The 12,641-nt window shown below is 42.6% G+C and overlaps 1 protein-coding gene across 1 annotated transcript; it reads left to right on the forward strand.

Annotated features, from left to right (window-relative positions):
- The first annotated feature begins 3,420 nt into the window (after positions 1-3,420).
- On the forward strand, positions 3,421-12,616 carry LOC116464667 (pumilio homolog 1-like). The gene is made up of 4 exons (XM_032147928.2): positions 3,421-3,687; positions 6,873-6,998; positions 7,727-7,848; positions 12,100-12,616. Exons 1-4 carry the CDS (start codon positions 3,556-3,558, stop codon positions 12,383-12,385), a joined length of 666 nt encoding a protein of 221 aa, XP_032003819.1. The 5' UTR covers positions 3,421-3,555; the 3' UTR covers positions 12,386-12,616.
- The last annotated feature ends 25 nt before the right edge of the window (positions 12,617-12,641 follow it).

Consider the following 12,641-nt stretch of genomic DNA (forward strand, 5'->3'; position numbering starts at 1 on the left):
CCAATCCAAACCACTGCACTGGTGTTGGCAATGGCAGTTAAAGGCTGAAGAAGTCCAAAGTTTTTAAAGTGATAAGTTTCATAGGTATGTGCCACGATGCTGGTGAAGGGAGAGAGGAATGTTGGAGATAGAGCGGGTCTGGAGTTCATTTATTCAGTGCTTAGTACTAGAGATGTAGCATTAATAAGAAAGTATAAGTAACTAGAAGCAAGTGTGAAGCTATTTTAAATTTTCTTTTAATGTTCAGATCATTGCCAATTTTAATTTTTCTTGGATTTTCATAGATAGTTGAATTTTTCTTCTTTAATTTTCTTATTTGTCTTTCTTTTTTTTTTCTTTCTTTTTGGAGACAAGGTCTCACTCTTTCACCCAGGCTGGAGTGCAGTGGTACAATTGTGCCTTGCTGCACCTCAACCTCCTGAGCACAAGTGGTCCTCCCATCTTAGCCTTCTGAGTAGCTGGAACTACAGGCATACGCCACTTCCCCTGGTTAATGTGTGTATTTTTGGTAGAGATGGGGTTTCACCATGTTGCCCAGGCTAGTCTTGAACCCCTGGGTTTAATTGATTTGGCCTCCCAAAGTACTGGGAATACAGGTGTGAGATACCATTCCCAGCTATCATTATATTCTCGCACATATTTTTTCTGGTCATGTTTCTCTGTTCTGGGCCTGACTTATGCTTCCTACAGTGGATTATTTTACTATTTTCTAGATGCAAGTTTTAGGTAAAATTAACTCATCTTTGTTGGAGTTTTTATTTCTTCTGGATCACAAAAATATCCAGGGAAGCCATCTCACCTTCATTTTGTTTATAAGTATTCCTTGACTTTATTTTTGTATAAGCTTCATTGTCATAATTATTCTCACAATTCCCATCATTCCCATAATTGTATTTTCAGAGTAAATTATTCTCTTCTGAGCCCAGCACAGTGGCTCATGCCTGTAATTCCAGCACTTTGGGAGGCCAAGGTAGGTAGATTGCTAGGGCCCAGGAGTTTGAGACCAGCCTGGGCAGCATGGTGAAACCCCGTTTCTATAAAAAGTTAGCTGGGCATGGTGGTGCACTCCTATAGTCTCAGCTGCATGGGGTGCTAAGGCAGGAGGATCACTTGAGTCCGGGAGGTTGAGGCTGCAGTGAGCAGCCTGGGTGACAGATCCTAAGAGACCCTGTTTCAAAAAAAAAAAAAAAAAATTATTCCCTTCTGACACTTGTTTAATCACTATGTCTCTTGCCTTTTGCTTCTTTAGCCCCTGCCATTGCAATCTTTAATTTCTTTAATTAGATGATATCTTAGTTGCTTTGAGGTACTCAACATCTTGGGCATTTAAGACATTGCATTCATTAACATCACTATTTTGATGTGACTTGCAGTCTTCTAACATAAATCCACTGGCAGCACAGTTTAGCCAATGTACAGAGATTGGAGACAGCAGGGAAACTGGGCAGGAGGCACCAGGTATAGCCATGGTGCAGGCATTTAATTTCAAGATACCTAAGACCTGGGGCAATGAGTTTGGGGGAAGAGCTCTAGTCGAAATCCCAGTGTCTCTCTTTCTGTATATCCTGTCAGCATCACCCATGTCCTACTCACAGACTCAGTTTCTGGCCATTTCATCTACTTCCTTCGTTTGCACACTTTTCATTAATTGAGAACCGTTCCTGCTGACTCTGCAGTCACTTTGGCCTAGTAGTAGGATCATAGGTGGTGGAGTCACAGCTTAGGGCGGAATTCTAATTCTGTCACTTTCTATCCATAGTTTGAAATATGTGACTTAAGCCTCCTCTGTCTCAGTTTCTTTTATATACCAGCAGAGGTGGGGTGTTCAGGATAATGTATTGTTGACAGTTTGGTTTAGACATAGTGGTTTACCATATAGTTCAGCCAGATTGCTTGGGTTTGAATCTTGGGAATCTAGGTCTATAGTTTTGTAAGTCTTTTAATTTGCCTCTTCCTTGGTTTCTCCACCTATGGTGGTGTCCACTCCATAAGATTGTTAGGAAAATTTAATTAAAACATGTTACACACTTAGAGGTATGCCTAACCAGGGGTAAATTCTAGCTTAATTAGTATCATTACTAGTAATACTTTACAGAGTTATCATAATAAAAACACGATGAATTGTGTGTGAAATTCTTTAGTTTGGTTTAGTTTTGTTTTATTTTTAGAGACAGGGTGTTGCTCTGTCACCCAGGCTTCTGGTGGCGTTATCATAGCTCACTGCAGCCTCAAACTCCTGGGCTCAGGTGATCCTCCCACCTCAGCCTCCAGAGTAGCTGGGACTACGGCTGTGTGCCATGTAGAAATTCTTTAATACAGTGTACAAATAGCTCCTGACTTATGATTTTTCAAAACTGTACTTTGAATCTTTTTTATTGTTTTTATTTTATATATATGTATATAAGTATATATAATTTTTTTTTTTTTTTTTTGGAGACAGAGTCTTGCTCTGTCGCTCAGGCTAGAGTGCAGTGGCACAGTCTTGCCTCACTGCAACCTCCGCCCTCCGGTTCAAGAAATTCTCCTGCCTCAACCTCCCGAGTAGCTGAGATTACAGGTGCGCACCACCATGCCTGGCTAATTTTTGTATTTTTAGTAGAGATGGGGTTTTACCATCTTGGCCAGGCTGGTCTCAAACTCCTGACTTTGTGATCTGCCCACCTAGGCCTCCCAAATTGCTGGGATTACAGGCATGAGCCACTGTACCTGGCCTATAATTTTTTTTTTTTAAATTACAGACTCTGTGATAGATAATTTTATCCAACTCTAGGGTACTGTAAGTGCTCTGAGCACTTCTGAGGGCCTAGGATTAGCGATGATGTTCTGTAAATTAGGGATATTTAAATGCGTTTTTTAGTTAATGATATTTTCAACTTATAACAGGTGTATTGGAATGTAGTTAAGGAGTATGTCTTCCTGATATAGGCTCCTTTGTATTTGAAGATGTCTGCCCTTTATTTTTTTTTAAGCTGTTAAGAGTTGGCCAGGTGCGGTGGCTCATATCTGTAATTCCAGCACTTTGGGAGGCCGAAGAGGGCAGATCTCCTGAGGTCAGGAGTTCGAGACAGGCTGGCCAACATGGCAAGACCCCGTCTCTAATAAAAATACAAAAATTAGCCAGGTGTGGTGGTACACACCTGTAATCCCAGCTACTGGGGAGGCTGAGACAGGAGAATTGCTTGAACCTGGAGGTGGAGGTTGCGGTGAGCTGAGATCATGCCACGGTACTCTAGCCTGGGTGACAGAGCAAGACTCCATCTCAAAAACACACACACACAAAAGCACTCTTAAGAGGCTTTTCTTTGTTTTTTCAGGTGTGGTTATTATTACAGTAAATTTATTGTTGGAAATTTTACGTAAATTAGCGAATGTCTGAAGAGACTCAGGTCCTCATTTGTTTCCCTGTTGTCATTGTTCCACAGTTGCTGTTCCACTTTTATCATCACAGATTTTCTGTTCAGTAGTGCTTTCGTGTTTGGTGAAAAGAATATTCTTTGTCCACATGTTTGCTTGCTGTGATTCTGGTGGTGCTTTCTTTGTCTCCAATAGAATGAGATGGTTCGGGAACTAGATGGCCATGTCTTGAAGTGTGTGAAAGATCAGAATGGCAATCACGTGGTTCAGAAATGCATTGAATGTGTACAGCCCCAGTCTTTGCAATTTATCATCGATGCGTTTAAGGGACAGGTAAGTGACCCAGGAGAGAAATAATGGAAACAAATTTATTTCCTTTGTGAGCAGAAAACAGAGTAGGATTTGTGGCATGTTCTCAATATGCTTAATGTACTTTATTTTTTTTTGAGACTGGATCCGCCTCTGTTGCCCAGGCTGGAGTGCAGTGGCACCATCACGGCTCACTACAGCCTTGAACTGCCAGGTTCAAGCAATCCTCCCCACTCAGCCTCCCAAGTAGCTGGAATTATAGGCACATACCACCACACCTGGCTCATTTTTAAATTTTTTGTAGAGGCAGCAGCCTCACCATGTTGCCCAGGCTGGTCTTAAATTCCTGCACTCAAGCAATCCACCTGGTTCAGCCTCCCGATGTTGCTGGGATTACAGGCATGAGCCACTGTGCCTGATCTTAATGTACTTTAGACTGCAGTAAAAAGCAGTCCTGTATAGTACTGTCAAGTACCTGTGTTGCCAAGTGTCTGGGTCTCTGGGCCTTCTTTCCGTCATTAATGCAGATGTCTGCTCACATTGGGATGAAACACCGTCATAAGAGTTTTTAAGATGAAATCTCATATTTGAAGAATAAATTATTTCCCTTGGTTAAGTACTATTTATTCTGATATTTCAGTGCTTTCGTTTGAAATTTGGTTTAAAATTCAGGTAATTTACGGAACTAATGTTGTAGGTCATGTGTGAATATATCTTTAAAATAACAAGGTTCTTTTTGCTTAAATTTTTTTGGAGGGGATGCAGTCCAGGTTGGTTTGAATTGTATTAAATGGCCACATAACCAGAGATAACTTCTAGTTTCTCCTGTTTTCCTGTATATCAAAAATCTCTTCTTAGCTTCAGCGTCCAAGTAAGATTGTTACTTTTATATATAAATACCTTCTTCCAGAATTGCCTCTGAATTGGCTATAGTTTTTTTTTTTTTTTTTCCAAAACACAAAGTCCTTACAGTCTTCTAAGGTGGGTGGGACAGGACAGTAAAACTCAGCTCCCCTTTGGGTGTGTGAAATTGGTCTTTCTTTAGGGAAGGGGGAAAAATGAGAAAAAGCCCATAGATTTTCAGGTGTAATTTATGTACTGCTGAGTACAGAGTGATATGTGACGTGTAATAATCTTGAGGTTTTGCTGTTTGCTCAGTGACCACAATGGTTGATTACTGACAGCAACCCACATGGTTACTGGGAGTTTCTGAGTTAATGAAAAAAGGGTAGATCTGTTTACCTTAACATTAAGATGTTACATTTATGGAAGTATACAACAAAAAAGGTAAAACGGTTAAGCCACCAGGAGAGAATATTTTCAAGATGCGTCGGTCAAAGAATTGATAACTAGAATTTGTAAAGAACCTCTCTGTAATGAAAGAAAACAATACAACATGATGTAAAAGTGAGCCCAGAACACAAGCTGACATTTCATAGAAGAAACACAAATTGCCAGTAGACATGAAAAAATACTCAGTTCCATTAGGAACAAGGAAAATGGAAAATTAAGCCACAAATGATAGACTGTTATTTACCCATCAGTTGCTATGTGCTGACAGGAATGAGGTACACTGCTGGTGGGAATAGACATTGGCACAACCATTTTGGAAAGTAATTTAGTATTGTCTTTCAAATTTCAACCTTCATAATTTCTGTGATCCTGTTGAAATATCTGTACATGTATACCACGAGACCTATTTAGACATGTTTAAACACCATTATTCTTTTAAAAGACTTAAGCAACCCAGATGACCATGAGCAGGGGATGGCATTTTTTAAAAATGTCATATTCATGGCCGGGCACGGTGGCTCACGCCTGTAATCCCAGCATTTTGGGAGGCTGAGACGGGTGGATCACCTGAGGTCAGGAGTTCGAGACCAGCCTGGCCAACATGGTGAAACCCTGTCTCTACTAGAAATACAAAAAATTAGTCAGGTGCCTGTAATCCAGCTACTCGGGAGGCTGAGGCAGGAGAATTGCTTGAACCCGGGAGGCGGAGGTTGCAGTGAGCCGAGATGGTGCCATTGCACTCCAGCCTAGGCAACAAGAGTGAAACTCTGTCTAATAAAAAAAAAAATTTCTTTGTATATACCATGCAGAATAAACTACAGAAACTCACAGTATTGTACATGAACATGGGAATCATAATGTTGAGTGAAGTAAATCAAGTTGCTCCAGACTACAAGTGTAGCATTTTTATAAAGCTAAATTCAAGCAGGAGCATACAGTATACTGTTTATCTTTACAGTTGTAAACATAAAGCTACGTGTATAAAGTCACACATAAGGCTAGCTGCAGTGGCTTGCACCTGTAATCCAAGCACTTTGGGAGGCCAAGGTGGGAGGATTGCTTAAGGCTAGGAGTGCAGGAGCAGCCTGGGCAACAGCGAATCTCCGTCGCTACACACAGTTTTTTTTTTTTTTAAAGTAGCCAGATGTGGTGGCAAGCGCCTGTAGTCCCAGCAACTTGGGAAGCTGAGGCAGGAGGATGACCTGAGTGCAAGAGCTCAAGGCTGCAGTGAGCTGTGATCGCCATTGTGCTCCATCCTGGGTGATAGAGTGAGACCTTGTTTCCAAAACAAAACAAAATCATACAGAAAGCACTGGGTGTGATGACTTACGCTTGGCAAGCATCCAGCAAGTGTTAGCTGCTATTATTGCTCTTCTTATTGTTCTTGATTACAGTTGTGAGGTGTACGCCATTAAGCTAGGAAGGGCAGAATCTCAAGGGGGGTGTGCTTTTCTGTTGCTCCAAACCCAGCAGAAGAATCTTTTCTTATTGCTGAAAAACATCACAGTTAAATCAGAACATTGCATTCTGGTTGTTCTGGCGGTGTGAAAGCATTCAGGATTTGGTTCCAGTCCTTCCCTTTCTGTTGTTAGCACTGTCTTTTGGAGAGGTTGTCAGTTGACACACACGACTCTTAACTAAGTGTGTTTTTCATGACTTTGACTAGTTATCTGTTTCTTGGCGGCTTGGAAAAGTCCTTTTCAGCTCTGAATTACGCACATCCATGAATTCCTAAAATAGATAAGCGATGAGTTTATTGACACACACACACCTTATTATATGTAGAGAGAACTGAAATGCCATTAAGTTCGTTTGTGAAGATTAGTGGGATAATACGTATATATATATAAACAATACTGAAGCACTGAAGGTGGTGACTGTCGTTTTTGCTTCTCATTTGTGTTTGTCTGCCCTAGGTATTTGCCCTGTCCACACATCCTTATGGCTGCCGCGTGATTCAGAGAATCCTGGAGCACTGTCTCCCTGACCAGACACTCCCTATTTTAGAGGAGCTTCACCAGCACACAGAGCAGCTTGTACAGGTAGTGGAGTTGCCAGTAGAGGAACTGCGAACACCTGCGGGCTCATGCAGGGCCAGAGTTTGTGTGTTCTGTCAGTGTAGGTTCCAGAAGAGGTTAATGTGTTTTAAATACCCTTAAATCTTGTGGTTGTATTTGTATTCAGAGCAGCTTGGTTTGTGTTTTATGAATATGGGTAGTGAATTGAGCCCTAGCCCTGGAGTCAGGAGATCTGACTTCCAGAACTCTGTCATGTACTTGTGGTGTCACCTTAGGTAGACATTTAATCCCTCTGGGTCTCTGTTTCATAATTGTTAAATGAAATAAGTTGATATGTTGATTTCTTGTTTTTAGCTTTGATACATTCTCTGCTTATACCACTGATTAAATAATTAGGTATGCCCTTGTTTTTTGTTGGACATAAATATTTCCAGTTTTTCTCTGTTACAGATAGGTGCAGTGAACCATTTGTATATGTGTTTGAGAAAAATGAATATTTATTGCCATAACACTCCCTCCCCTTTTAAAAATGAATATGTGTATTCTATTTTCTAGTAATAATATGTTCCTGTTTTGTAATAATAGAGAAAAATGTTACTACCTGTTTTAAAAATTGTTGTGTGTTCATTAGTATTCATATAAACCATTATGGTGCTAAAAGAAAGATGGGTCTTAATTAGATATAAGGACTTAGGTAACCCACAGAACTGGCTTTCGCATACGTTTTATTTCTCTTACTGTCTCTCAAACAGGATCAATATGGAAATTATGTAATCCAGCATGTATTGGAGCACGGTCGTCCTGAGGATAAAAGCAAAATTGTAGCAGAAATCCGAGGCAATGTACTTGTATTGAGTCAGCACAAATTTGCAAGGTATGTGCTTTGAGTTACAAGGACTGTTTCCCGGAAGAGAGGATTAGTAGTACTGAACTATAATTCTCTTATTTTTTAATGTTGTTGTTGTTGTTGTTTTTTCAAAGTATATATAGCTTAAAAAGTCAAATAGTTTTATTACAAAGTATAAACTCTGAGAGGTCCCTTAGTGGGCTTCTTACTCTGATAGAGTCAGCCACTTTGAAATCTGGGGAATATGTTACTAAAGAATGTGAGTGTTACACTTTGATGAACTGAATACTTTTATTAACTTGTTTGTTTGGAATTGCGAAGTGTTGTTTATTCAGTTTCCGTTTTTGGCACCTGAAAGGCAGTTTACCATATGTGTATCTATGTATAGGCCTTAGTATTCTTAGGATCTCTTTCCCAGTCTTCATGTTGTGCAAGCTCAAGAATGAAATGCAGTAGTTACTCCCAGGTTGTGAAAGGTGTCTTAGGTCACTTATAAGTAGCAGAGGTTGGAGAAGGAATCAATGGCCCTTCCATGTGGATAGTCGTATGGTCTTCTGAGAAGATCCGGTATATGTCCTACCGCCCACATAACATAGTATTTTTTATTTTTGGAATATATTCTTTCCTGGTTTTTAGAATAAATTGCAAGGCAGGACAGGACTCATACAACCTTGATGTTTTTAATTTATGTTATTTTTTGAGACAGGGTCACGCTCTGTCGCCCAGACTTGAGTGCAGCGGCACAGTCTCGGCTCACTGCAAGCTCCACCTCCCAGGCTCAAGCAATCCTCCTACCTCAGGCTCTGGAGTAGCTGGGACTGCAGGCACACGCCACCACGCCCAGCTACTTTTTGTATTTTTGTAGAGACAGGGTTTCACCATGTTGGCCAGGGGCTGGTCTTGAACTCCCGGACTTAATCCTCCCACTTTGGCCTCCCAAAGTGCTGGGATTACAGGCACGAGCCACCAGTGCCTGCCATTCATTTTAAATTTGTGAAATTTTATAACATGTCACAGCATGGAAAAATAGAGAAAAGAAATGAAAGTACCTGTAGATCCAGTGTCTCCATAGCCTAGCCCTATCAGGGTTATCTCTTACGACTTTATATTGTTTTGTTTTGGGGGGTTCCTTTTGACTGGTTGCCAGGACTGAGGAATGGGGGGTCAGAATCTCTTGGGTTCTCTTCTTTGGGTCAGTATCCTGTTTACATTTTTGTTCACAGTATTTAATTTCTCACCCTTGGAAATAGCCTAAGCATTAATTAATATTACAGCAAATTCAAAAACAATTTAAAAAAAAAGTTGTTGTTTTTTTAAGGGACAGAGTCTGTTGCCTTGGCTGGAGTGCAGTGGTGCAATCGTAGCTCACTGCAGCCTAGGATTCCTGGGCTCAAGCAGTCCTCCCACCTCAGCCTCCTAAGTAGCTGGGGCTGTAGGTGCACACCACCGTGTCCAGCTACAGCAATTACAATTAATAACTGAGTAGCTACCGTGGGCCCAGTCCTCTCATCGATAACATGTATAAACTGTGGACAAAAATGCAAGAACTACCTGAAGACACTAGAGAGTAACCAAAGGGCAGGTGGAGACCGGAGAGGTCATTTGGAAGAAGAGAATTGAACTGGGGAAATTTTCTTATTTCTGATGGCCGTTAGCCTGTGGTCACTTCCCAGGCTTTTCCACACTGGGCAGCCAAAGCTGGAATAGGCAGTCCTCAGGGAAACCACAACAAAGAGAAATCCTAGAAAGGGAGAGAGCCAGCAGGGGTTCCGGGGAGGCCTAGTCTTAACCTTCCCCCAAGTCCGGCTGACCCCTGAACCACATTTCCAACTAAGGCTAAAAGAATTGAACTGGGATTTCAGCTGCTGCTTACTGTATGGGAGAAGTCTGTAGTTTGACTATAGCCAAGTTAACTGCACTAAAATAGGAGTGGAGGGCACTTCTCTTTGGTGAAACAGAACAGAAGTCTGAGTTTCTGTAGCCTGTTATTCAGTGTCTATCTGGATAATAGGAAAATGTGACCTATACTCAAGAAAAAAGAAATAAGAATCAATGAATAGTCTAAAATGACCCAGTTATTGGAATTAGTAAAGAAGAATTATACAGCAGCTGTTTAAATATACTCAGGATGTAAAGGAAAATATGCTTTAGTGAATGAAAAGATAGGAGATTTTAGTAGAAAATTATGTATGTATGTATGTATGTATGTATGTATGTATGTATCCGTCTGTCTGTCTGTCTGTCTGTCTGTCTGTCTGTCTATGAGACGGAGTCTCGCTGTCGCCCAGGCTGGAGTGCAGTGGTGCGATCTCGGCTCACTGCAAGCTCCACCTCCTGGGTTCATGCCATTCTCCTGCCTCAGCTGCCCGAATAGCTGGGACTACAGGCACCCGCCACCACGCCCGGCTAATTTTTTTGTATTTTTAGTAGAGACAGGGTTTCACCATGTTAGCCAGGATGGTCTCGATCTCCTGACCTCGTGATCCGCCTGCCTTGGCCTCCCAAAGTGCTGGGATTACAGGCGTCAGCCACCGTGCCCGGCCGAGAATCTTATTTTAAAAAGAAAAAATAGGGGCTGGGGAAAGTAGCTCATACCTGTAATCCCAGCACTTTGGGAGGCCAAGGCAGGCAAATCACTTGAGGCCAGGAGTTCCAGACCAGCTTGGCCAACATGCAGAAACCCATCTCTACTGCAAATACAAAAATCAGCTGGGCGCGGTGGCGCACGCCTATGGTCCCAGCTACTTGGGAGGCTGAGTCAGGAGAATGGCTTGAACCTAGGAGGTGGAGGTTGCAGTGAGTCGAGATCGTGCCACTGCACGCCAGCCTGGGTGACAGAGCGAGACTCTGTCTCAAACAAAAATTTTTTCAAATGGTGGAAAAATTTACTTTGTACTCTGGGTCACCATCAAAAATGTCTGAAAGTGGGAACAGTGGCTCATGCCTGTAACCCCAGCATGTTGGAAGGCCAAGGCAGAAGGATTGCTTGAGGTCAAGAGTTCACGACTAGCCTGGGCAGCACAGCAAGATCCTGTCTCTACAAAAATAAAAATAGGGCCGGGTGCAGTGGCTCATGCCTGTAATCCCAGCACTTTGGGAGGCTGAGGTGGGCAGATTGCTTGAGGTCGGGAGTTCGGTGAAACCCCGTCTCTACTAAAAATACAAAAATTAGCCCCGTGTCATGGCGGGTATCTGTAATCTCAGGTGCTCGGGAGGCTGAGGCGGGAGAAGAATCATTTGAACCCGGGAGGCAGAGGTTGCAGTGAGCCGAGATCACGCCGTTGCACTCCAGCCTGGGTGACAGAGTGAGACCCTGTCTCAAAAATGAAAATAAAATAAAAAATAAATGTCTGAAAGTCACTGGTGTATTTTTTTTGTTTACTTCTGTTGATCTGTTCTCAAGTTTATTGACTCTTCTGTCATCTCTGATCCTCCGTTAAAGCCATACAGTAAATTTTATTTCAGATGTTATATTTTCGTTTTCTAAAATTTCTATTTTTACTTAAAAAAAAAAAAAAAATTACTTATTTGAGGCCAGGCATGGTGGCTCACGCTTGTAATCTCAGCACTTTGGGAGGCTGAGATGGGCAGATAACGAAGTCAGGAGTTCGAGACAGAGTCTCGCTCTGTCGCTCAGGCTGGAGGCAGTGGCACAATCTCGGCTCACTGCAACCTCCGCCTCCCGGTTCAAGCAATTCCCTGCCTCAACCTCTCGATTAGCTGGCATTACAGGCACGCACCACTATGCCCTGCTTGGCAGCAGGGAGATAGGCATAAGTAAGGTTCGTTCCTGGCCTTGGTGAACTCACAGAGGTGAGGAAAGAATGGACAGATTTTGGTAAGTGTTAAAATAATAACCAGCTGGGTGGTGAACCAGTGTCCTGAACCTTGTGCTTAAGTCTCCTCACCTACCTGGGCTCCTTACCGTTACCTGTCAGAGGGCTGGGTCCCATGTCCTTGAAGACCTGGTCTCTCTGGGTGGTCAGTATGCAGTAGTATGGCAGTGTATAATTTGATCACCCTCTGTAGTCCCCGTGGATTGGAGAAAAACTCTGATTTAATGCCACGTTCCCCCTTTCCTACAATTGGATGCCACAGATGGCACAAGTGGAGAGTCAGAGATGAGAGAGTCAGACAGTTGGCGACTCATCTTCCTTCAAATGTTAAATAGCTCTCTCTGCCTGCTGGTCTGGAGGTCAGGGCAGAAGCTGGGCAAGCACAGCCTCACTAACAGGCGCCTCTCTTGTAAGAGTTGTCCCTGGTTTTATCTCATTACAGCAACGTTGTGGAGAAGTGTGTTACTCACGCCTCACGTACGGAGCGTGCTGTGCTCATCGATGAGGTGTGCACCATGAACGACGGTCCCCACAGTGCCTTATACACCATGATGAAGGACCAGTATGCCAACTATGTGGTCCAGAAGATGATTGACGTGGCGGAGCCAGGCCAGCGGAAGATCGTCATGCATAAGGTAGGCCGGGCTGGGCAGGGTCTCAGAGAGTGTGTGCAAGGCCTTGGCTTCCTTTCTGAAACACAGGGGAGGGTGGGTGCCTGCTGTTTTTGAAGAGTTTGTCACTGACCTCTGTCCCATGCTGTGTTCTGTTTTTCTTTTATGTGGAGTCACCATTGCCCTGACACATTTGCCAACCCTCCCTTATCAATAGCCACACTGGTATGAGTCTTAAGCTATGTTTTTTGAAGTATTTCCATCCGTGATCTCTAGAGAATCAGCTTATGAGTCCAACAAATCAACTCGCTTCGTTTCCTTTTCTCACTCCTCCCTCCTGTTCTTTCATCCCACCAACATCTATTGAACAAGG

This window comes from Hylobates moloch, unplaced genomic scaffold, assembly GCF_009828535.3.
Source record: "Hylobates moloch isolate HMO894 unplaced genomic scaffold, HMol_V3 SCAFFOLD_1230, whole genome shotgun sequence".
Taxonomy (NCBI): Eukaryota; Metazoa; Chordata; class Mammalia; order Primates; family Hylobatidae; genus Hylobates; species Hylobates moloch.